This window comes from Chelonoidis abingdonii, chromosome 2, assembly GCF_003597395.2.
Source record: "Chelonoidis abingdonii isolate Lonesome George chromosome 2, CheloAbing_2.0, whole genome shotgun sequence".
NCBI lineage: Eukaryota > Metazoa > Chordata > Testudines > Testudinidae > Chelonoidis > Chelonoidis abingdonii.
In genome coordinates, this window is record NC_133770.1 from 109,683,284 (window position 1) to 109,710,786 (window position 27,503).

The 27,503-nt window shown below is 39.7% G+C and overlaps 1 protein-coding gene across 1 annotated transcript in view; it reads right to left on the reverse strand.

Annotated features, from left to right (window-relative positions):
* GRB10 (growth factor receptor bound protein 10) overlaps positions 1-27,503 on the reverse strand; it is a 163,387-nt gene that overhangs the window by 20,620 nt on the left and 115,264 nt on the right. The window contains exons 5-10 of the mRNA XM_075062612.1: positions 20,397-20,553; positions 11,949-12,064; positions 9,057-9,131; positions 5,575-5,712; positions 4,585-4,695; positions 2,160-2,258 (exon numbers count right to left, since the gene is read on the reverse strand). Coding sequence (XP_074918713.1) covers positions 2,160-2,258; positions 4,585-4,695; positions 5,575-5,712; positions 9,057-9,131; positions 11,949-12,064; positions 20,397-20,553 — 696 coding nt within the window. The remainder of the gene's footprint in view (positions 1-2,159; positions 2,259-4,584; positions 4,696-5,574; positions 5,713-9,056; positions 9,132-11,948; positions 12,065-20,396; positions 20,554-27,503) is intronic.

Sequence of the window (27,503 nt, forward strand, 5' to 3'; positions counted from 1 at the left end):
AAGGCTTGTCTACATTACCTGTTGGATTGACGGGAAGTGATTGACCCCCCGCTGGATCAATCTATTGTGTCTAGTCTAGACACGATAAATCAACTGTTGAGCGCTCTCCCGTCGACTCTGGTACACCACCAGGGCGAGAGGCGCAGGCTGAGTCTACGGGAGAGCATCAGCCATCGACTTACCGCAGTGAAGACACTGCGGTAAGTAGATCTAAGTACGTCAACTTCAGCTATGTTATTCATGTAGCTGAAGTTGCGTAACTCAGATCAACCCCCGCCCCCTTGTGTAGACCAGGCCTAAACAGTGGAAATCGCATCCCTGAGTTGGCACCTGGAGAAACAATTCATGACAGTTGGACTACCATAACTTGTTTCTCAAGACTAAATATTTTTAGTAATTTGGGGGATAAAAATTACACAGCACACAACACAAATTTAAAATTTACCACTTTCTATCCCACTTGTCTGGAAATTAGCCAGGACTAAAGACGAACCAGACAAACTTTTGAAACTGAGGAGTGGGTCTGGGGATAAAAATGTTGCAGAGTAAGGTAAATATACTACTACTATGTACTTTCTGTGTACTGTGCAATACTTCCCGGTAAACATCATGTGTGAGGGACTGTTTGGCCACTGATAACTGATTACAATAGAAAGTGATAATGTTAACCTCAGAGGTTGTAGAATTATCCTGCAGTTAAGACAGTGCCACATTCCTACCAGAGCACTGCAGGCTGTAGTGTTGATATTGAACTTCCTATTTAGCCTCAAGAATACACAACACTGGCTGACCCCAGCATCAAGTTACCCTTTTGGTTATGACGTGACATTGTGTATGGAGATGCTATAAATGAATTAACTAGAATCTAGAGCATACATTTGCAAATGTGACAAGTGATTCTGGATGACTCTTAACCCACCTGAGAGACCTCTGATTTTCAGAGAGTGCTGAGTACCCACCCTCTGAAATCTGGCCCTTCAAAGTCTCTCAACAGTTGGGCACCCCTTTGTCACTTGGGAATATTTAAGTCTAATGAGACTACATTAAATTTGTGTTGCCTGCATGGATCTGAGTTCTTACACATCCATCTTACAATATTCACATAAAGCTGTAGCATAGAAATTGAGAGTTAGCATGGAGGGGAGGCTTTTCATGGATGAGATGGTAGAGAATTTATGATGCCCTTGACAAAAGTGAGGCTCTGAGGTTTTGAAAGCCTCCAAGGTCATCATCTCCACATGAGATTTTCAAGGTTGGAATTTATAAAGGGTACTTCTACAGAGCTGTAGATTCGAACAGACCTCCTCCTCGATGGGAGACAGACAGTACACTGCTTCTCTGCTAGAACACAAAAGATTGTTTCCCATTGAGGTTTCTCTCCACTATACCCCACCTCAACACAATCTATCATACAAGACTCTGAACTACACCACCACTCTGCCAGCCAAGTGAGGAAGCTAGTACTACTCTTTTTGTCGAGAGTATACTGATAAGTCTGCTTCCATGCACCATTCCAACTAAAAACATATTCACTCCTTGCTCTCAGCTATACGTACTCTTGACCCAGGTCAGATGCTGAATCGTGTTTTACTAGAAGCCACACCAGTTAAACAAAAACCGTGCAAAAAACCACTACAGTTTGTAAAAGACAATTTGCCTTAGGAAATAGAAAACAAAAAGACAGAACAGGACACTAGACAGTATCTCGTACTAGTTAAAATCACTGCAAGTTAATGAGGCTAAATACTTGACCTCAACTCTTGGTGGGTTTTTTGGGTTTTTAAGATTCTGCATTGACATGATGAGTTTAAAACCAGTGATTGTTTCGATTTTTGAGGCAAACATATACTTCCTATTTTGCCATGCCAGGATTGTGTTTCATTTATACGTGCGATGAATACCATCTAATGCTGTGGTCACAAGCTTCTGATTAAAAGCTGTATCCAGTATTTTAATTTCCAAAATGGAAGTATCTGCTGCAGACTATAGTTGACCTTGGGATACGTAAGTGAGCAGTTCGATAAGAGTAGCTAGGGATTTTTTCATAAAAATATTGCCTTGTGCATTCAGTGCACAACAGTATGGTAAAACTGAAATCTCTCAAGAATATGAAGACAGCTGGAGACCTAGCCTAATTTAGGTTATCAGAAAGTAGGTACCTTGAGAAGTCTAAATGCAGTCATCCAACACGTTCTGCTCTGCTCATCTTCAGCACACAGCAACCTCAATTCCTTAGTTTCATTTCTCACTCTGTTGGGCTACAAAATATAAGAGGGAATTCAGTTACATTTAACAGGAAAGCAACAGCACTTGACATATACTGTCCAGGAAAGGCAGGCACAGAGAGTAAGAAAATGGGAAACATTTGCCAAGAAAATACTCGTTCACACTCAACTTGTGTTCAGTGGAGGCGAAAATGTATTTGGAGAGAAAAGTCTAGAACCAACTTCCCTGACTGGACCCCAATAAAAGGAGAGTGATCAGTTTGTAACCTTTGCATTTTACAATAGTATGCCACTCAAACATCTTGTATCCAAGGTTATCAAGACACTGTACAATTTAAGTAAACTAACCCTCAAAATAACCTTGAGAATAACGGCTTTGTCAGCCCCATTTTAAAGATGGGACTTGGAGGCAGAGAGATGAACTGACTCATCTAAGGTCACACATGAAGTCTGCAGCAGAACTGGATGCAGGGACTAGATCGCCCAACACTCAGTCCTGTACCTTAATCACACCACTCTTCAGATACCACTATCTTATTGTTGAGTGTTTTTTCCTGCCTTCCTACTGTTCACGTTAAGATTAATAAAATACTTGAAAGTGGTATTTGAACACTTGAAATAAGACTGTGGGTGATTAAAACCAAAAAAAAAAAAAAAAAAAAAGGGAGTTTATGTTTTTGATAGATAAGTTTACCTGACAATTATCCATTCTAACAGCGCCTGCTGTCCCCTCTGCAGATGGCAGAAGTATTACTGCTGAAGCTACCCACACCTCTGCAGACAAGAGGCCAGAGAATGTCAGACTTGCCTTGTGAGGAGCTACATATGTTGCCTTAGAGAACTCCATATCAGACGGGAGGAGAGCTCTACCCCACCCCCTCAATGCCTAAATGGCTCTCTCTGGTTAACTCAGTATGTCTCCACTAGCCATCATTCCTGGGAGAGAGAGTTTATTTCTAGCCAAACAGCACTTGCTGGTAGAGACAAGTTCACAGAAACAAGGAACTCCTCTCCGTTGCCTCCACCATGACAAACCCTTGAAACACATCAATAAAAGCAGCTCCCAGGCCTGTCTCCCCATTCCTCTCCTCAGATTTTCTCCTGAGGCCTGTTACATAGAGGCACACAGTAGATAGCCTTATTTTCAATACCCAAATGACAGACAATTGGATTTAGGTGCTTTAAAAAAATGTTACCAGACACATTGGTGACAACAATGAGAGAGGGGTGCACACTGAGGAGTGTCTATATGAAAAAGTTGTACCACTTTAGCGATACTGGTTTAGGTAATATCAGTACAACCCCTAGCACGGAAGGCATTATATTGATAAAAACGTATTCTGTCTTATTCCCCTTCCCATATAAGCATAAACTATACCAGTAGGAGTATCTTTATCCTGGTATAACTCCAACCACTCCAGTGGTTGTACAGATACAACTTTATTGGTTAAAAAAAAAAAAATCATCTCCCTAACTCGCATGGTTATACCAGTACAAAAGCTGCAGGCATGCCAGGCATAACAGCTAAAAAGCGACCCTGTACACTTTACTCTTTATTTTTCAAACTGACCTCCTGCTTTAAAGTAAGTGCAAACAAGCTGCCTGTTATATTGGTGCATTTACCTCCATTTAGAGTATGATCCTCTGCTATGTAATTTGGGCACTTGCTCTCATAAGGAGCTTTCCTTTTCACATTGATTAAGGTATGAAAAGCAGAGGGTATAACTGAATGTCTGAATGAGTGTCTGGACATATAACCCCAAGGCCATCCAACATGATTTTGCACTCAAACCTGCCAGTCCAAAAGACGTACTGGGTTTTCAAAGCACAGAAGCACTGATACTTAAAATACACCCACCCGGAAATTAAATGTCCATGACCCTCAGATTATGTATTTAATGCTTGAGGGGCCCTCCCATGTAACTAACATCAGAGCTCTGAACCCCAGAGTAATATCCAAGCATGCAATTCTAGGTTTTCCATTGTGGAACCTCGTGAGGTCTTGTCTGCTCAATTATTTGAAAACGCCATTGACTTTTACATTTAAATAATCTTAAAGTTTACAGCATCATTTAGACAAAATCACTATATTAGTAAATGCACAGCCTGGAACAACTATCACTGCTACTCGATTTGCTGCCGTGCAAAGTTTTATCCCTTTCGGTCAGACTGTGCTGCCCTCCTAACTTCACCTTTCCACTGACTAGTATCAGACTCCAAAAGTCTTTCTGAAGTCAATAGGATTACTTAGTGAGTAAACTTCTACACATGGTGAGTAAGGGTATCACAAATTTGCTAAAAAAAAAAAATGCTTATGATTTCAGTTCCACCTTGGGAACAAGTTAATGAGAGGAATTACCTTTACACAAAATCCATAGTCTGCAGGAGCATTATACAATTTCTTGCCTGCTATCAATGAGAAGATATTGCTGTCTTCTAGGTCAGCTAACAACTGCAAGTGTCTTGGCTCCTGTGGAAATATTGTACCTTTTAAATTGTAGGATTAAACCACTGAAACATTTCAGTGCCAGCCATACCTTCTCTGAAAAATAACATCCATCAGAGGGCAGTGTATGCACATTTAAACTGCCTCTCTCTAAGCACCTGAAGTTTTATTTAACATACAATAAAATGAACCGTTTGACCTTTTCAGATTGACTATACGTTCATAAATGTAAAGCTAAAATTGTTCTCAGGATGCATATTGACAAACTGAGCTTTATTTCTGAGATATTTGCTCGCAAGGGAAATACTATGAGATCAAAAAAACTCCAAAACAACAAAAAAGTACCAATCACAGCAAAACTACACAATAAAGGAGAAGGGTGGGGGTTTATGCTGAAAGTTGACAAACATTTACATTCTGGTATGATGAAATGATGCATAAAGCTGGTTTTGCCTTCTACAGAGCTATATTGGTTCTGATTATTGCTAATTCGTTTTTCAAATTTAATAATTCAGCCTTTAGTTACCATCTAAAATAAACCTATAAGAAGTTCACTTATGAAGCAAGTGTTTTCTCCCAAATCCATAAATTCTCATTTAATGCGACTTCGGTATCCTCTTATATTTTTATATATTAAAAGCACATGTATATCTGAGTATATTATTATTATTATAATGAACAAATTCAAAGATGGATATTTCAAGATGAAGAGATGTAGTGACCCGGGTCTTCTTTGCTACTTGCCCATAATGTATTTATTGTTTTGCATCATCTCTTTTTTTTTTTTTTTTTCTTAAAGAAAACTCTATGGAAACTTTTATATTAAAAAATCTACTGTAAGTAGAAATTCATTTTACATACTAACAACTTTAGTAGCTCAATTCTTTAAAAATAAATAAATACCTTTGAAGTTCCTTTTGTGGAGCAATAAAGTCCTGATCTTCTCAAACACACATATAACTTTTTCCACGATTTCCTACCCAACTCTTTAACATGCAAGAAACCTTGAATTTCAGGGCAGCTACTGGAGTTTAAAAAGTTCTGTGGGAGATGAAAATTAAAAATATTAAGTTATATGATTATGTACCAGAAACATGGACAGAGTTAGCACCACATCTGTAGCAAGGAACAGTCGGTTACAGTAACTGACTGAGACTTGAATGTTCCCTAGTGAGAGCTGCTATCTTCTTTTAAAGCAAAGTAGGTCAACAAGCACTAGGGAACTTTTGGTGTCCATGGTGTCCACATGGACAGATAGTGAGTGGCAGGCTATAGCGTTGTAGATTTACACCCCAGCTTGCCATGCTCTAACTGATTTTCAGTGGCACTCACATTGCCCGGGTCTTGGCCAGCGGTCCGGGGGACTCTGCATTTTAACTTAATTTTAAATGAAGCTTCTTAAACATTTTAAAAATTGTATTTACTTTACATACAACAATCGTTTAGTTATATTATAGACTTATAGAAAGACCTTCTAAAAATGTTCAAATGTATTACTGGTATGTGAAACCTTAAATCAGAGTGAATAAATGAAGACTTGGCACACCACTTCTGAAAGGTTGCTGACCCTGGTCTAGACATACCCTTAGGCCTGGTCTACACTGGGGCCGGGGGGAAGGGGGAATATGCAACTTCAGCTACAGGAATACTGTAGCTGAAGTCGATGTATCTTATTTCAACTTACCTCCCGTCCTCATGGGGCGGGATTGACGGCTGCAGCTCCCCTGTTGACTCCGCTACCACCGCTCGCTCTGGTGGAGTTACGGAGTTGATGGGGAGCGCGTTCGGGGATGGATATATCGCATCTAGATGAGACGTGATATATCGATCCCCGGTAAATCGATTGCTACCTGCCGACATGGCGGGTAGTCTGGACATACCCTTAGTTACACTTAGCACATTGGTATATTCCTGTTTACCAGGCAACAAGCACTGAAGTCTTCCTTGCTCCAGGTGTGGTGCTAGTCAATACAGAATGTAACTATTCTTTCATACCTCCATTCCTCTTGCACTGATGAGTACGAACTGATATTTCAACCCAACATTTACACAACATAGAATTAACAAGTTGCCTGTGACTAAGAAACTTGCTAGCCACTAGAAATGTGCCAACAAGTGTAGCTTGGAAACAACTGACTGGAATGCAAAACTTCATCCAGCAAATTTAGATAAATGAACAGCCAATGTATGGATTATCCACCATAAATTAATATCCTGTGTACCTCTTTCTGCACCCCACCTCACCCCCCCCCCCAGGGATATTCACAGGCAGCAGAACATTTCAAACTCAGTAACTCAAATACACTGCATTCAACTATATCTTTACAACTACAAAGGCCCCTAGAAGTCAGGATCAAGAAATATTTTAAGAAATTAGGTTGGTATGCTATTTCTAACTTATATAGAGATGCTAGAAGGTGAATTAATGGGAACAGTTTAATATGCATTCAGGCAAATGAATCGCAGAACTGTAGGGCTGGAAGATATAGGTCATCTAGCTGAGGCAGTATCGTTATCAGATATTTTAATCTAAAGCATGCTGCAAGTACATGTATTTGCTGCAATGCCATGAATTTCGTAAGAATTTTTCTTAACAAATTTGAATTTTGTTGAGGCAGTTTTTCCATTTAAAACCACTGATTACCAGCAGGGAAGGACAAGGGCTATGGAACTCAGGACCTCTTTGTCCTCAAATACTCAATCTTCCACCAGAGCCTGAAGTGCTTCTCCTGGCAGCTATTGCTATGTTTTCTTCTCACCTTGTGCAAGACAAAAATTAAGAGTGATGGAGTGTAAATCAGGAGTAAACCCAGTGAAGCTGGTGGGAGCTGCTAGGCATTCAGCACTTTTGAAAGACAGGTCACTTATGAAAGTGCCTAACTTTAGGATTTTCAAAAGCGAGTCACCTAGTCACTTTAGAAATACATTTGTAAGTCAGAGTGCTGATTAGACATGAAAATCTGTCTAATTCAGAGCCAGTAAACTATTGGGTGAAGCCAGCCAGTTAGGACTTATGTTTCATGCCTTTGAATATTCCATAGAACACTTGATGTTTTCTACATTTGTGTTGCCCCGGTTTTTATTCAGTTGATAAAAATAAACATGTAAGCCCTGTTACGAGGTAAAGAATCTTAGAGGTCAATGTCTGCTTCTCTTAGGATGCCAAGCACGTGCTCTGTTCATATTGCCACAACATACTCCTTTATAAGAACTCTGAACTGCTTTGAACTGAATAAGGTATAATATATGTATGCGGTATTGTTTCAAACTGTATACGTATATATACATTTTACAAAACTTTAGGCAAGCATCTATCATATATTTCTTTTCTCTTGTCTCCTTTAGTTCCATTCAGGATTGATCAAACCATTGGTTTGAATCTTATTTTGCATTTATAAGTTTTTAGTTATTTTTATAAGAAAGATTGATTCTCATTGGTTGGTATAACCACTGATATATGTTTATGCGAAAGCAAATAAACTTACCCCTAAATTTGGTACGACTTCAAGCTGACTGTGAGAATACACCTTTTTAAAGCAGTTATATAGCTTAACATACATTTATTTGGATTCTTAATTTTTACGTTTTTTATTACGTTAGCAAATGGTGAGCAACTCGTTTCTTATTTACTAGACGACAGTACTTATTATTCAGGATTTGTGTCAAGCTGCATTTGGATAGAAACTGGCATTTAATTAAACCTGCACAAAGCCAGCCTTTGAAAATTGTGTTAGTTAAGGGAAATATTAACATAGTTAGTGAACAGATGGATTGTTTCTGGCCACCATGGGTCAGATTTCTAAAGGTATTCAGGCACATAAAGATGCAGATAGGTACCTAGTGGGATTTTGCAAAGTGCCTCAGAAGATGATGCTTAACACCGATGTCCATGTACATATACAGGGTCTTGGATGGGACTGTACTCAGACAGGTACCCTGTCCCACCACCCTTGCTGCAGCAGCTACACTGCTATTTTTAGCTCACTAGCTCAATCAAAAGCTAACGCATGTATATCTACCTGATCTGGAAAAGTAACTTTTAGCTGCTGTGCAGCTGTAACCTCGGTGGCCAGCAAACTGACATTTATCACATACACACAGAATGCTCTAACAGCTTAGCCATCATAGGCACTACTAACAGCAGCCCACAGTAATGCCAGATGGCAATTTAGTAGGCATATACAAACTAATTACTAACAATTAATTTTTACAATTATTTAAAATCTAAATTAGACTGGCTAAAATCTGCAAAAAAAAAAAATCAACATTATGAACACACTCTAAATTAAACTCTCCTTTTTTCCTGATCACATTTCCAGTCCTCTTTAATCTTCCCTCCTCGCCCTTTATAAAGGCTACTTCAGCACAAGACTGCCTTAGATTACCTGCAAAAGTTGCGACTGTGGGATGCTGCCATTTGATTGCTGGCACCAAGCAACCATCTGCTCTGGAAAGAAATTCTACAGGGGGGGGGGAAAAAAAAAAAGACAGTTTGGAGTCAGACTGCATTTACATACTTCTGGTTACTTAGTATTAACTAACGGGCTAGATCAGATGGATCTTTTTCAGTCTCCACCTTCTATGATGTTATTCTTAATTGAATTAAAGTCTTCTTCACACTGTAAGTGATGCTAAAGCTTTCAAGCCCAATTCACTTCCTTCCCCCCCCACAAAAAAACCCACCACAAACTACATTGATATGGCTTTTTTTTTTTAAATAAAGTTTGCAATATTTCATAAGTACATTTCTCTATCTGTGAAATTAAGGATAAATTTATCTTCTATAAAGAACATTCTCCATAACATTCTTCTCCTTTCTCTACAACAGAAAACTCAATCTAAGGCAGCTTTCGAGGTAGGAACAGAGTTAGGAATTACAGTCTCTGGTTTCCAGCAATAGAGGGAAAGAATGGTACCATGGTTAGGACACTAGGTGAGGACCTGGGAGATCTAGATTAGAGTCCTTGGTCCACCAGAGACTTTCTGCGTGGCCCTGGGCAAGTCACTTAGCCTCTCTGTGCCTTAGTTGCCTATTGGTAAAATGTGGATAACAGCACCTTCCTCAAGGGTGTGGTGAGGAAAACTATATTAAAGAATGTGAGATGTTCAGATCTACAGAAATGGGTGTGGGTGTCCCGTAAGTACTTTAAAATAGCTGTTTTCTCCCTCTAACCAAAGCACCATTTTATGTTGTATTGGGTTATTCAGTTCCACCAGAATGGATCATATTAATTATCCAAACTCTAATGATGAGAAAACACTGATGTGTAACTGTCAGGGTTCTTCCCCCCCAGCCCATTTGCTGAGCAACTCCGCTGAAATCTTGACACCTTTCAGTCTATCAAGACAAATCCCCTTTCAAAATCTTTTCCAATATATTTACTGTGTTCAGGGCAATGTCAATGTATTTCTCATAATGAATAGTTAGCTAAAAAGTGTTCCAGGAAAATGAATACAACATTTTCTGAACATGCATACATACATACACAAGATCTGCACACTTGATACAGAATTCTCTGCTGCACAGACTAGATGCTAACAAGTTCTAAGTAAACATCCATTCCTCTTATATAACTGTCACTGTAGCGTAGTCATTTATTTTAGAACCAAATATCTTGCGTGACACTAACATGGTGTTCTAAATCCTCTGAGTGTTCTACAGATGCTCAGTATTATGATCTCATTATCTACCATGAGTTATGACGTCAAAGTAAAAAATATTTAAAGGATTACCTTATTTCAGACTTCCTCTTCCTAGCTGTCTTTCTGTACCACATTTTAAAATGTCTATCACATAAGCACCTTGGTGTACTGCATGATACGCTTCCAGTATACATTAATTACATTAAGTTACTCTGAGATATTAATCATTGTTAGGACGCTGAATGCCTGGGTATCTATAAAACCAAATTAAAAGGTTGCCAACAAGCTAAACGGCAATAAAATCTACTGCACTTAGGAACACTATTCATTCTACTTCAGCTAATAAAAGTCTTATTCTTCAAGGCACTAACAGATTGAGGGTGAAAGAGGAATCAGCCTCTTGCCCCATCATATAATTAGCCAGATGAATTATGAAGATTAAATTTACCATCTTCCTTTAAGTACTAGTACTAGCCAACACCAGATGCTTATACCTGACTGAACGGATCAGTGGCCTGACCTGGTATAGAGAAAGAAGGAAGCATTGTTTGATGGTGAGATCATGGGACTGGAAGCCAAACATTATGGGTTCTATTCTTACCTTTGCTACCAATTTAGGTAAATCACTAAAACGAATGTGGTAGTTCACCAACTTTTCACTTGAGATAATGCTTCATAACACATGGGTGTGGCAAAGGCTTATGGCCGGAGCACTTTGAGGTTATCAGATGAAACATACTATAGAAATGCAAAGGTTATCGATCACGTACATTCCATCCAGATATTTCAAGATATCATGGCTGGGGCAGTTTGCCAAATATACACCAGCAGCTGGCTCTGCAAATATCTACGTGTGCACACAACTAGGGTTCGCACCCGTAGGGCCATGTCTTTACAAGTTTGAAAATCTGCTTCCAAATAAGCTTAGAAAGATTGCTGTACTGTTAAAAATCACAATAGCTTTTAGTTTCTTATAATACTGCGTTGGTTTTGCATTATATCATTGAAACTAACTGAAGTTTCATAGGCAGAAGGGAGGGGAGGAAAAGGAGAGGTAGAGTTATGTTGATCAGTACAGGAAAAAGAAGAAACCCACTAGAAAATAGCAGTAGGTTCACCTATTATGAACCCCTGTTCAACATACATACTGATAAACAGGGGAAATAATCAGGCATGACAAGCACCTTAGAGGTTACCCACAGGTTTCTTCATTACTGGCAGAAACTAAGAGGTCTGGATATTCACATTATTTGGTCAAGTTGCTTCATATCAATTAATAACTTTCAGGATAATGAACAAATTGAACTGTGATTGCTCAGAGAAACCAAGCTGGGTTTTGCCTTTGTATGGTCATTCTTAGATACAGCAACAGCCACCTCGAGACAATCAGATTGTGCAGTCTGATAACCATCAAGATTCTCATTTTTGGGCATAAGTTAAGCAAAGCATCTCTGGGCAACTGTGTTAACTTGTTTTCAAGAAAGTTGTTTTATACAACGAAGACCTTACCATGCTCATTAACCACATATATATATATGTGGGGTCCCCACTGTACTAAGCATTATACAAAGATACAGTATGCAACAACTTCTCCCCCAGATAGTTTTACAGTCATTCTGGACAATGAGACTCACCACTGGATTTTTAAAAAATTCATATTTTGCATAATTCTTCCTGAACAAAAATTTACTTTCATTTCCCATAGTGGATTCGACTTGGACTACAAGCTCATGGTCTTCCAAGCACCTCTCTGTGGAGGAAAAATACAACGTTAATGTCTAATCAGATAGAAAAAAGAAAAATGTTCCAAATAGTAAAAGTGAAACTGCTCCAAATTCATTTGTTACACAGAAATCCTGTATTAAATTAACAAAAGCCTCTGTGGGGAAAAGAGCTTTTATAGGCCTCAAATTATGCTAAAACGGGACCTAAAGGACCAAAACCACAGATAAAGCAATTTTGCTTTAAAAATGGTTTTGATTTAACATGGTAGAGTTTCATACAAATAAGGACTTTTGGGAAGGAAGAGGTCACAGGATGGTTTGTGTACCCCAATGACTGCAAGAAACTTGAGTAATACAAACTAAATTTTTCTTTTGGTGCTTGGTCTATTATAAAGTAGTGAAGGGGTGGGACAGCTTTAAGATGCAAATGCAATGTAACTGAGGTGTGTGAAAAAGCATCCTATTCAGCCATACTCTTCAGAATCTAGTATGATCCTGAGGTGAAGTTCAGGCCAGATTTATAAGATACTGTGTTTATTATAGAAGAAATCAAAGGATCTCTCTTAAAGGAGTGCCAACAGACAGCAACAGAGGTTTTGTACTTATCACAGGGAAATTTTCTGCGACTAAAATTGGTCATTTGTATGAACGAACATCCCACCACCACCACAATTCAGTCAAAAAGTACAATACATATGAAAGAATGAACAAGCTAGTTTAACTGGAACTATTCCATTGAAACTAGTAGCTCAAAGTTTTAAAAAATAACCTTTTAGAGGACAATTGGTGCAAGTCTACTCTGGGACAATGATGTCAGTGTCCTGGCAGGCCTACTGAATATTTCTAGGAAAATGTCTCGGTATTTTTCAGAGACATGGTGGATGAGGTAATCTCTGTTACTGGACCAACTTCTGTTCTTTGCAGCGTTGCTGTAGCCATGTTGGTCCCAGGATATTAGAGACCAGCTGGGTGAGGTAATATCTTTTATTGGATCAACTTCTGTTGGAGGAGAGAGAGAGACAAGTTTTCAAGCTTACACACTGCTCTTCTTTAGTTCAGGGAAATGTATTTAGCTGTGACACTCTGAGTACAAGACAGAACAGATTGGTTGCATCAAGCCATAATTCACCCCACCTCCTCTCCACAACTGGAGAGGTGTTAACAGACCACTTCACCTTGAGTGGTCCCTTGAAATATGTGTTACCTACTTATGCTAAACAATCTGTTCCAATTTATATTTATTTGTGACACTCCGAGTATGTTTCACAGACCTAAAGAAGAGCTATGTGTAAGTTTGAAAGTTTGTCTCTCTCACCAACAGAAGATGGTCCAATAGAAGACATTACCTCACCTACCTTGTATCTCTAATATCCTGGGACCAATCACAGCTACAACATCACTGCATACAACGTTTTCCCTATTTTTCAGATGGTTCATTATCAAAGTTTCTAGTATATAACTAGGAATGGGCAAACCAACTCAAATAAAAACACAATTGACCTGAAATGCTGCCTAAAATTCAAGCCTCTTGTGGCTCACAGCCTTCTTCACTTCACTTTCATGCATCTTTGCACTTTCAGGTTTCAGACAGGACCAGAATTATCAAGATAGCATGGGAAAAGCTTCTCTTGCGATATTTTCAAGCCCAGTGAAAAGCAAAAAGTGATTGAAATCTCAAAAGCAAGCATATTCTTGCATGTCTTTCAGTTTAATTTAGTGGGCTCAAGTTAAGATTTACCTTTCATTAGTAATGATCCACTGGAGGGCCAACTGCCTTTTCCCCATCTGCATTCCGCTAAACTGTGACATTTCATTGTGGACTTTAGAGGTTTCCAAGCCTTTGAGGCCACCAGATTGGATTATTGCACTTAACTTTTCTTGGGGCTACCCCTGAAGATCATTTGGAAGACATAACAAGAGCAGAAAGTAGCCTCCTTTTTAGTGTGCTAGCCACAAAAAGCACTTTACATCTAGGGGCAGATCCTCACTTAGTATAATTGGTCATAGCTTCACTGAAGCCAATGAGGCTGTGACATCTTATACCAGCTTAGGATCTGCCCCTTAAGTCTCCAAATTCTCCACTAGGTTCCGAATGTAATTTGACATATTGATTTTAATCTATAAATCACTATGCTGTTTGGGTCCTGGCTACCTCAGACCACCTCTTTCTCCAACAGGGTAACAGGTCAGTGGGGTGTTTTTTCCCCTGAATAGTCTTTTGATTTAAAGATGACAGACTTGATAGTAGGTTGTACCCTGTAAAGGGGCATGGGTTCAGGCACTGCCTTTCCTGGTTGATCTTACAGAGCTTAAAGTCTTTCATCCTTCATGATACAGTGTAAAGCTCACATCAATTTTAAGGAAGTGTCTTGCTTATCCTAGGAAGTGTAATTTAGGCCAGCATTTGTCAATGTGGCTTGTACTTTGCCTTTTAGTTTGTCTAAATACACCCTATGAATGTTTGATGGAAGTATTGTGTAGAGACGAATAAAAAGTCCTAAAACTTGTCTCCTTACCAAGTTAGTTTCCAGGTTCCTCTGAAATTTTGTGGTGGCATTTCTGCTGAAATAACCTATGAGACACCCTGGCACTCCCCTGTTCACCACTGTCATATAATTAGGATATGTTTTGCACAAAACATGCCTTGTGAGGTATCATTCTAAGTCTTGATCTGCTAGACATTAATGTCTCATTGGATTGTATGTGCTATTGTCATATGTGGAGTTATAAAGTTTGTCTATATACTTGTTACTGCAACATGTTATGAGGCTGAAAACACTCACAAGCAGCCTTTCCGGTACAATAGTAAAAAGGCCAAGCAATGTTAATGGCTTATTAAGGAAATGCACACAAGCACAAGGATTACCCCATGAACTGTGTACAACAGAAACCTCTCAGAGATAGTTCCCATTGTGTAGTGCTGTTTGACCCAGGTTACAGAAAAAGAGATTTCCAGCAACTGGGAAGACGATATAAAAAGGGGGAAAAGGACATCATGATGGTACCTCAGTCTCCCTACAACAACACACCTGGAAACACCTGAGGAACAAAGGTTGAACTGGGGGAAGAGATAGTCCCAGGCTAAAGGGATTTCTAGCCTGTGTATGAAACCTGGGAAACCCAAGCTGCAAAGCAAAGGCAGCTTGTGCCTTAAGAATCTGCTAGCCTGTTTATCACTCAGGATGAGAATTTGCTAATTCATATCCTATCTAGTGTGTTAAAAGCTCAGTTTGTTTTTTTGTTTATTTATCAGGGAGGGGGCCCAGGCTGGTGGCTAAAAGGGCACAGCGGTACCCCAGTCAGGAGCGGCTCTAGGGATTTTGCTGCCCCAAGCAGGGGAGGCAGGCTGCCTCCAGTGGTTTGCCTGCAGAGGGTCCGCAGGTCCCGTGGCTTCAGCGGATCTCCCGCAGGTATGCCTGCGGGAGGTTTGCCAAAGCCACGGGACCAGCGGACCCTCCACAGGCACACCTACGGGAGGTCCACTGAAGCCACAGGTCCAGTGGACCCTCCGCAGGCAAGCCACCGAGGGCAAGCTGCCTGCCGCCCTTGCGGCGCCGGCAGAGCACCTGCCGCGGCTTGCTGCCCCAAGCATGCACTTGGCGTGCTGGGGCCTGGAGCCATCCCTGACCCCAGTTCCAGGTGGCACCCCAGGCGAACCAGTCACAACATAATTTGAATTTTCATGTTGATGATACAAGCCAACCAGAATTTGAACATTTTAGCAGATTTAGCTGTTGAGGGGAAGCAAACCTACAGCTGTCAGTGTGCTGCATCTTTACAAGCTGCAACACAGGACATTCCTTCTTTTATTGACTAATGGGATGAGGCTTTCTACAAAGCTACTTGGCTATGGATGTACCAACACAACAACTTTAGAGATACACTGAATTTTGGCTCCAAAATTAGAATCACAAATGTGTGTTAAGTGTTATTAAAATGGTAAATCACAACAATTATGTAAAGTTATTTGTTTTATCTGGTTGTTTTATGCTTATCCTCAACAAGTTAAACATGCTACTCTTGTGCATGCTGTCCTAGCTTTAATCCAATCACAAACAAGGATCTAATTCCACATTGCCATTATACATGGACATATTACAATTGTCACAGGCGCTGACCTTCCAAAGTGCTGGGAGGGTGCTTGAACCTCTGGCTCCTCCTCAGGCCCCACCCCCACTCACTCCTCCCCCCAAGGCTCCACTCCCACTCCACCTCTTCCCATCTAGTTCTTTCCCCTCCCCCGAGCCTGCCAAATCCTCCCTCTTCCCCTCACCCTCCTGCACTTTGTGATACACCTGTTCGTGGGGAGCAGGAGGCGCTGGGAGGGACAGAGAGATGCTGATCTGTGAGACCCACCGGCGGGCAGAAGGCGCTGGGAGGAAAGCTGATGGGGGGCTGCCGTGGGTGCGCCATCTGTGCACTATGACAATCATGCATACCCATAACAACAGATTTTTCATGATGTAGCAAAGAATGCCTCAGTACCAGACAATAATAATCCAGAAAGAGCTAACATAACACTCTGAAGGACTCTAACCATAATCTTTAAGAAAGGCTGATTAGATAAAGTTACTAAAAATTGCACCTCCTAACCAATCTGATCTATTCCTTGTGTTTATTCAAAGTCCTCTCTGGCGGTCACTTCATAATGACAACCAGTTTTTTTAAACTGCTTTTTATTACTGTTTATAACTGCAGAATTAGTGCATCTAGGTTCAGTACAGGATCCACCTCATTTCCCTAACAGTGTAATACCAAGAAAGTTCTGATTACAGAACTATTATTAAGAGCAATTATGCAGCAGCCAAAAGAATCAACAGCTTGAGTTTCATTTTTTCATTAGTGAGGTGGCTCTTAGGAAAAGTCGTATTTTTACTTGTAAAAGTAAGCAAATTTTATATGGAAATAAATGAGAAGATGTAAACATGGAACCACACAATGACACTACTTTCCAGTTCACATTGCCAACACCAGCTCTACACTTTAGAGCTCTATCCCTGTTCCAGGTATGTAAAATTTTGCTTTCGCTTGCAAATGTTAAATAAACCTGTCCAGTTAGAAAATGAGATTTACAGGCAGACATTTTTACATGATCAAAGAACATATTTCCATGAACACTTCTTTATCAGACGTTAACAAGAAACTGAAATAACTCAATTCCCTCCCCTTTAAAAAAAACAGTAGGTAATAGTGAAGCAAAAGGAGAGGAAGATGGCAACCTTCAGGGGGTCCTCACTGTTAAGGGCTTCAGCACAACCAAAGCCATCAGTGTGGTGACTGAATGTTTACTGATGGCCTCATGGTCTAAAAGGCAACTCAAGTAGCAATCTCAAGAAAAACGGCCCTCTCTGGGTCAAACATAGAAATGTAGGATCACATCTTTGTGTATATCAAATCAAAGAAGAAGGCCTCGCTTCTGCAAAATACAATTACTTGACCAAACTGCTAACCGAACAGGACTAGTAAAGCAGCACACAGAGAAGACACTCAATTGCAAGAATGAACTAGATTTCCAGAGATACAAATAAAATGTTTGGATTAACTTAAATTTTAGAGATTAATGTCAGCTTTTAAGTAAAGTGCAACGTGACCTTAGATGCCAGGAATCTAAATGGGTCTAGAGGCTATATCAGAAACATTGCTTCTATATACACAGTTTTGGGTACACAAATTAATTTTCACACTCAAATAGCTGTTCGCAGCAATTTGCACATGGAAATGTTATTTGGACATACAAATGAGTGTTTATGCAAAGTAAGCAGTCTAGTTAAGGTCCCTTTGGTAGCAGAGACCTAAAGTATCACTGCACTAACCAGTGAACTCTATATTCCAAGAAGTTAAGTCATGCCACCATTGTGTGATCCTGAACTGAACTAATTCTGCAAACAGAGTTGCTATGCAGACAAGTAGGTTAGGAGGAAAAATTAAACTATTAGGAGGCCACCGTGTTCTTGGATGACTTCAGAACCACCTTCTAAACAAAAGCATTACTTCTGCTGATATCTGAGCAACAGCGAGTTTTGTCACAAACATCTTCTACAAATACGTCCACAGAGCCATGAGAATCACTTATGTTTTCTTTCCCCTCACCCCAGAACAGCTGGAATGATTGTTTCACATCTCAAGTGTACCTACGTGTATTACAAAAAACCGCATCTGCAGAGGGAAGATTTTAGAGTATGGGACACCTCATCGTAGATTGAGCTATGGAGTGGTGAGAGAAGACTATGAGATCACTGCCACAATCTGGCAATATCTGAAACATGCACATAAAAGCATCTCAGAGCAGCAACCCAAGGGCCAGCAAAATTTGGTAGCATGGAAAATGTTCAAATTAAGTTTAACCAAAATTGTGCTGGTAATTTTTGGGGAATGGGTGGTATTTGTATTCTCCAGAGGATGGTCTTTAGTGCAATATATACTTTGACTATATAAGCCTCCACTCTATGGAACTGAGAATTCAGATGAAGTTTCTTTCGTGTGGCAAACTTCATTCCTTTTTTATCTTGGATGCTCTTTACACTTTGTATAAAATCTTGGAATTTTTTCACTCTCAAATCATGAAGTGTATTTTTAAGACCTGTAACATGGATATACTGGATTGCTAACTCTGGAACACTCTTTTAGCAGTTATTTTCCCCCATGGAAAGTTTCATTATAACTCACGTTGCAGTTTGTACACCGCATTTAATTGAATCAATCTAGGATTTGCTTCATGCTTTATTTTAAAATGGAGCTCCGCTATATGCAGATTCTACTGTATATAAATGCAGACTGATAAGTATCTTGCTCTTTTCCCATGATTGTTAATTACCAAGTTATTTGTATGTAAACAGAAGCTTTTGATTTCCTAATCAGTCTCCTGCCCGATTCATTCAGAGATGTCACACACCAGAGTTTGACAGCACAATTAGTCACCATGGAAGCTATTGTGATGTCACAAACACTGAATTGTGGCATCACTGAATGAATCTGGCAGGAGAAGGATGTTGATTACAAAGAAGAAGGCTTCTGTTTACACAATACCTTGGTAATCAGCAGTGATGGGAAAGGAAATATAGAGAGAGTGCCTGGTAGTTTAATGAGCATTGCTAAAATTAAAATTTTAATAAATTTTTCCCCACATGTGGATGTGGGGCTTTAGATGGACGAAATGTAGATTCTGTAACTTATACTATCAATTTTGTTTTATGCTATGAACAAAGCTGAAAGTTGTCATTTTACATAAACCAGGTTTCCGTGTTTATGGAATAGTTAGTTCTATTTTTACGTTGAAAAAAAAGAATCTAACTGGAAGAATTTGTTAATTGGGTTAAACTGTAAGACATTTTGGAGAGTTAACTTGCAGAACAGTAAAGTTCTGTGTTTAATAGCATTCATTTAGGGTATCACAGTTCCAGCAAATCACTTTTCTTTATTTGTAAAGGCTGAATACATTTCAGATTTGAAAACACTTTTATAAACCACTGATAGTGTTCTCAATTTCAGTGCTCATGATTACAGTTAATGGTTTGCTTATTTCTGTTTGATCATAATCTCCATTGACTTTTTTTTTTTTTTTTTTTAAGGCAGCAATGGTTAACATTTCAAATGCCATCTTCTGTATCATACACAATTCTGTATTGTTTCAGCATACTAGTCATATACTGCATATTCAAAAGTTGCACATCATGGTGCTTCTACTAAATCCATTCCACAAACTAAGAGCAGAAGCCAGATTAAGTAGTATGAGATTCTTTCAGGTACTGTAATTAAACCAATTCCTAATGTTATTTAATTCCCTGCAGTTCTTCCTCTTGCTGCCTTCTTGCCAACTGTAACCATGGCACCTTAATTTCAATCAGTTGGAGTAGCTGCTGCCTAGAGAGCACAGATGCCAGTGCTGGTCCAGGAATTCCCAATCCCCTGTGAGTGGCAGTACCAATACTTTCCCCTCCCTGAACTCAAGTGTATTCAGCCCCCTCTCTTACCCCCACATGTGTCTAGCTTTCATAACCATACTGTAGGTATGCAAGGTTGAGTCTGTTCATTCAGGTCTCCCAGCTGGTGATGAGCTGAGCTGATTCACAGGGCCAGTACTCTTTAGGGATCAAGCTTAATTTGCCTAAGCTGTTTATTTGCTATAGCCTCAAAACACAGCAAAGTAAGAATAGTGTGAAGACTAGAAAAATAATATACAGGAGAGTTAAAAATGGTTTAAATGCTTAACACACATTAGTATAAAACAGGCAAGTGATTCCAGCTCACTTAAAGATTAAAAACCTTTGTCCACAATGAAGCAATTGTAAAGACATCCATATTGTTATACTACACACTGTATGTTCACAGTTAACATTGCCGTGCTTGACGATTCCCTACCTAATCCTAGATGAGGGTGATGCTCCACTAGGGTCCAGCTGTTATCATCCACACAATGACTTTTGTAAACGAGCAGCTGGCAGAGGTCCCTGGCTGTCATGTCTGCTAGAATTTCGATCACTTTGCTTGTCCCATCTTCACTAAAGACTTTTACATCCTGCAACATAAAGGATACACTTACAGATCAACGGCCTTATGTTCTGAAAATATGCAAACCAGTCACCGTACATAGCGCTCCTTCTTGTCATAACTCCAGAAATCTTAGCAGACAGCACAAACGACACAAATAATTTACTTTATATTACTTCCTCCTCATCCCCTTTACCTCCCCCTCCCACCTGGTCCAAAAGGAAGATTGGGCAGCATTAATATGAACATGTGTCAAGAAAGGGAGAGAGAGGGAAAAGATTCCTTACGCAGCAGTAGACAACAAGCATAAATGAAATACCAATGTACCAGAATGTTTGGTAAAAAATGAAAAAAAAAACCTAGTTTGGGGTATACTGAATTTGAACATTTACATCAAATTACGTTGAATTCTAAAAATTAAAAATGGCTCCCTTGCTCAGGACTAACTTTTGATTGTTTCGCCTTTCTAACTTCCACTTGCAGTTCATCCACATATGAATTACCTAGCATTGTTCACACACTTCTCTGTTCCTCCTGAATTCTCTTTCATCTTAGATTTAAGAAGTTTGAAATCAAATGTGCATACACTGTACATTCAAAACATTAATGGAGATAAAGAGAACGTGTCAGAAACCTCCCTCCAACCTCTGAATTATACAGATGCTTTCCCGTTAGCATTGTTCTGCTCAAACAATACACTTACTGCAAAACTGTTTCCCTATATAAATCAAATTTAGAGTACCAAGATTTATTTTAATCTCAAATTAAAACATTCTGCATCCTAGCAAGAGAGGACATTGATCTAGCAGAAACCTTGTGGGTAATTTGATATGGAAAATCTTACCTCAACAGCACGTAAAAGGCAGCAGTCAGAAGAACAAGATGGCATTTTAAAATACAGATTGCCTCTTGAAAGAGTTTGTTCTCTGCCTCTTCCAACCCTTTGCAGCCTAAGCTGCACACTCAGGGTGTTCTGTAGTGTCAGTGGATTACTGTACTGTACCTGTCACGTAGCCCCTGTTCTGGGTACTGTTTCTGGGGAAGCAGATAACTCTTCCCAGAGCTCCACTCAAAGGGTTACATACGATCTTTTAGGTAGTGAATCAAACCACACTGTGCAGACCAATCCTAGCCCTCCCTGTGACTGATGTAATCATTTCCCACACACTATCAGACTTCCAAATTATTCCCCCCTGGTAAGAAAAAAATTACAAAGGAAATCTTTTTATGAACACTCACAAATGTTTAAAACCCCTCTGATCTTAAAAAGTTCAAAGGAAAAGAATGCAGAAATCCCAGAACCAAAAGCAGGCATGTCCCCTGAATTCTGATTTCTTTGCCAAATCTCTCAATAGCCGAGTCTCACAGCAGCTGATGTCATCTACATGCAACTTAAGCACTTGAACTTCTAGTCTGCTCGCTACTGCTACCTCTTCCTTCTTCCTAGCCGGCTTATCCCCTCCCCCTACTCCTTTAACTAAATGCTTGCTTAGTGGTCTGAGTTCTCATAACAGACTGTTGATTTAGCAAGTGGAATATGAACGGCTCATCTTAACAGCTCACTCTTATGCTACAGGTTAGATCTGGCACTAGATTATTGATTAGGTACAGTATTTCCATGAACCTAAGGTCTGACAGCTACCCACCACTTCCCTCTCTACTCCCCTCCCCCTTTCCTTTCCCATAGCTATGTACAAATTCAAGCCCTGCTAGGGAGGAGTTAAAACTTAATCTAGCTAAAGTGACTCAAACCCATGCATTCAGGAAACTGCTTCATCTGACAGCAGGGATGAGCCAGCTCTTTCAGAAGCAGGCTCTGAAGAGGAGGAGGGGGGGAATCCCGGTTGCTGTAGCTCTCTGGAAGGTATGCACTCTGTACAATGTTACAGCTGCAGTCAGAATCCTGGTAACACTTAACCAAGTCATAGACATCCTAGCCAGAAGACATTGGATGGTTTTTGTCCCTCTGTTCTGTGTCCCTAGACAAGTCTATTTTCAGTAATTAGCACACATTTTACAGTATAAAGGTATTATCTCCACACGGTGATCTCAATCTTGAAATACTAGCAATGTTACAAAACCTCTCCGCCACAATGAAAGTTAGCTTCGAATAGAGGAAAGGGATGTATCTCTGAGACACTAAACAAAAATACATCATTCCACACCATGGGAACACAGTGGGCTTCCATGTTTACAGTCTGGACCTGATCTGAAAGAAAGAATCATCCCTTTTTTTTTGCAGGGGGAGAGGGGAATTGGGGCAGGGAGAAAAGAATCCCATATCTATCTTAAAAATTTGTACCTATTATTACGACATGTAACATACAAGAGCAGCATAACAGCGGGGGAGGGGATATCTACTTTCAGTTGGCTTTGTATATCTATCTGACTCTGCTTTCTGTAGTGCAACAAAACCATTTAATTGAACTTCCTGTCTCATGAACTAGCCTGCTGACATCACTCCTGCACTGTGGAGGGGAATGCTCAGGCACTCTCTTTCCCAGACTTTGCAAAGGGGTATTTCACACGTAATATAACAGAAGAACAGGAGCACAAGGGGGAGGGGAATTACCAGGATCCTGGTGGAGGATGGGAAAAGACCTTTTCACTGCCTGGAGACTTGCACAAGCCCAGGAAGCACCTGGCAGCATAGAGTAGGCTGCCCATCCCTTGTGCTGCCTGTGAGACCCAAGAGAGACGTAGAGCTGTTTTATCAGAAATGTCTAACAAGCCTTTGTGTGGGATAGGGAGAAAAGCCTTGAATCACCCCACACCTTTCTTTGTATTTCCAACTAGGGAAAAGCCTGCAGCAGTAAAGCCAGGAGGAGAAGGCAGCAGCCTCTCTCCCCGGTGCCCTAGCACCTGCCTTGTACTGAAATGCTGACCACACTGTTTCTGTGCTAGTCCCATTTCCTTCTCCCACCTCACAACTTCAGCTCACGGTCTATTGCTTTTAAGTTTGTTACACCAAAAAGCTCTTTTGAGACGGGAAGTTTGCTAAAGCCTATTCAGAGTCGGGGCAGGTCTACACATAAAACGCTGCAGCACTTCAGTGAGGACACTATGCCCACAGGAGGACTTCTCCCTTTGGAATAAGCTCCCGCCTCTTGGGGAGGTGAAACACTGTGTTGATGGGAGAATTGTCCTAACGACATAGAGCTGTCTACACTGGGGAATACACCGAGAGATGTAGTTATCCTGATGTGGGTTCAGATAACACCTCTCATATTTCTGCAGTCCTTTTTCCCTGTAGCTACACACTGTAGAAAGAATCCAGGTATTCCCTTCTGCAAATCTGCATTAGATAAAGCAAAAAATTCATTCATTCGGTTTTTTAAAGCTTTCTTTATTTGATATATTGGGGATTTGGAATGTAGTGGGCGGATGGAAAGGAACAAGTTACATTTCCCTATTGATAAAGCAGCATAAGTAGGAGAGAACAGCAAGAGCTCACACGCCAACATCAACACTGAGCACGTAACAGAACATACCAACAGAGGGACAAAATTGTGTGAATGTAACCCTACAACAGAGACAGCACAAGTTAACCAGATTTTGTAGAAACAAAGGAGAGCGCAACAAGGTGAAGCTTAAAATCTTTAAAGGTGGGGTGGGGAAATGCAGTGTTAAATAACAGGCCTTTGTGAAGGGAAAAGAGGCTACTGAATTAGATTTCATGGAGGTGTCCACACAAATATTGTATATTAAGATAAAATTTTATATTTTAGGAAGCAGGCTTGGTTGCTGCAGCAGTTTTATTAGGTTTGCCATTGTTTCAATGATAAAAAGAGAGCGCGTTGAACACAAGTACTCTCTCTCTACACAACACAGGCCTAATTCCAAGCCAGCCAGGAGTGGTCAGTGAGACAGCTAGTTTTGATTATTTTTTTAAAAAAATTATTCTTACACATAATGTCATAATTTAGCAATACAAGCTTGTAAGTGCTCCACACTCAATCTTATTTCTGCTATAAATCAGAAGGTGCCTCATGAGCACAGCTGATATTGCACTAGTGACCTAACTCAAAGAAAATGAATCAGTTTCTTCTGTGAATAAAGCACTCTCGTTCCAGTAGGTAGATGCTACAGACACACTTAGCAGAGGTCCAGAAAAATCAGTTTTAAACAAAACTTTTACTTTGCAACCCCCGAGAGTAAAATGCAACAGTCAACTGCTTGGAACAATGACTTACAACAAGGACTCAGTTATGTCAGCAGCACGAGGTACCTTCCATTCAAAATCAAGGTTAAGAATGTTCAGACAGTCGGAGTCTCCGACTGGCTGCACATTCAGTGCTTTACAATGGCAAAGGAACAGATAACAGACTGCACCATTGTTCTGTGAAGAATTCTTTTTGAACAGACTTAAAAACTGAAAGCACTTTAACATACACCAGTTTAGTGATTTAATATTATGAAGAAATGAACACCTCACCTTCCAGCCTACACTTTCCCAGGAGCAACTCTGGTGCTTGTTACATGAAGCAATGAGATCACTAAAAGGGACAAGATAAAAATAAACCCAGTTCAAGGTCACAATTACGTTATCTTCCTCCCTCTGTCCTGTTGGTACTCCTAATTTCCTTTCCTTGGGAACAAAGGTTTTATATATATCACTACCCAATCATCCCTCATTGCCGCACTGCTTCACTCTCTTTGGTTTTGTGCTGTTATATGGCCAGGTCCATCCTAGAAAAGATTTGACAGTATAGCAATGCTGGTAAACCCTTGGCAGCTGATCCAGTCAAATGCACTTGTTTGTCAGGAGTGCTTGTACCAATTTCCCAAGCAAAATAAACTATATTAAAAAATGCTATACGAGAGGTAGGCATTATAATTAACACCAGCAAAAGCATTTTTATACCAGTATAACTGCATCTATGCTAGGGCTTTTGCAGGTACAGAAGACTCTTAAAAATATCTATCTCACATCCATAACCAACGTTACACTGGCAAAAGTTTCTAATGTAGACCTGGCCTGAATTTTCTATCCCTTTACTGGGGCTCTACACAAATTTAATCACAGATGAATTTACACCAATGCTAACTAACCTGTGTCACAACTCATTCTGTGTTCACCAATTTAAGAAAGGCACACAAGGGGATGGAGGGATCTGGCTAGCTAAAAGACAGAGAGCTCACCTTGAAAATTAATGGATTAAATGTTTTGGTGGTTCTGCAAATGCTTCACTTTTCTCATAGCAGCAGATTTGGGGATCTCCGTAAACTATCAGTGTATCCTGAAGAACCATCTAGTTGACTTGTTATGTGCAAGCTTCTTATGAAAACATCACACACACAAAAAGAACCACTTCAGTAGGTTTTGGATCAGATTCCTGAATCCCACAATCACTCTGCTAAATCATTTAGACATTAAAAAAAAAAATCCAAGTAATAAGATAACCATACTTGCATTTAAGATTTTTGCAGTTAGCTGATTACAAAAGACATATAGGTACTGACCACTATGGTTATGATTAAACTGGGAGTTTTCATTGTAAGCCTGTTTTTACATGATAAATTTTCTGGAAAACTTCCAACTTTCCTCAGCCTCAAAGTTATTCTAATTATTTTTTTTAAATAACGAAATCAGAGAGTTTGAGTTATGAGAGAAGTGAGAGCTTTCAGAGTCTTAATCCCATGTCACTTACCAACAATTTGTCAATGATTGTAGATTCTAACCATACATCTGGATTACCCTTAATGAGTAGTACACCTTCTGCTTGGTTCAGAGAGTAGCAAGAAGGGGAAAATGTTCAGATTCAACAGTGGTAAGCCTTTGATAAAGAGTAACTTTGAGCATGCTCAGCACATATCTGAAAAGATTTTAGCTCTGTCTAGCACAGATCCACACTGTGGTATTATAGTCCAGTTTCCCTAACTTGCTCTAGGGCAGTTATTTACCTAAGAGACTTATGTTGCCCATTACACAGTGTCTTGGCACCTCACAATCTTTAATGTATTTAGGTTAGAGGAGTAAGAGGTATTTTAAGTGATTCACTGAAATATATATGTCAATCCTATAATTTTTCCCCTCTGATTGTTGTTGCTTTCTGACTTCAGTCTTGCAGAGGAGGAAAAAAATCCTCCAAAACAGCAGCACTAGCAATAAAGGTGAGAAAGTGCGGCTGGGATCTTTTAAATATCATTCATTGCACAGTATTTTCTTCATGCAATAAATATTATGTGGACCCTTCATATTGCAGCAGGGTTTTTTGCATGTAAATATCCGAAACCCAGGAAATGCCAAGGTGAAGGTTTTCATAGCAATATTAAGTCTCCAACATGGCACACACTATATTTAGGTATGCATTTAACAGCCCATGTGCAAAGGAGGAGAGTTATTGTTATTAAAAGGACCTAGATTTTGGTATTGACTTCCATATTTGACTATTTAATCTTAACATTGCATTAAGTGAATGTGTGAGTGTTTAAATTAAGAATTCAGTGTTGTTTCCACTTCCACCCCTCCGTTCTGCTAGGTTACCAAGTTTTATGTTCCTTCTAGGATTCAGAGGAACAATTTGACTTGGAAAGTGGAATCTGAGCACGTTCCAGAAGCTCAGTAATATTCACATACTGATTTTAAAAAGTAAACATTTGCCATTAGTCACCACACAGTGACACTGTGGGTCCTGCACCCCCATTTAGAATAGGAAATTCTAATAACCAAACATGTATTTGAAAATGTATCCAGTTATGAAGCTAAAAACATTGGATACTTAATTCTTCCAAGTGAACAAATACGTCAATTAGTCTCAGGATTATGTATCATGTTGGCGTTCCAATTCAAAAGCTGCTCACCTGGAATGTTTGAGGGAGAGCACAGTTGAATGACCTTATGCAACTGAATCACACCGGGTAGTATCCAAGTTGTGAGCTTACAAATACTAAAGGACTAGGATATGGTAACAGCAAACTAAGACCATAGTATTCACAATCATTTTAACGCAAGTGAAGAACTTTTTATATTTAACA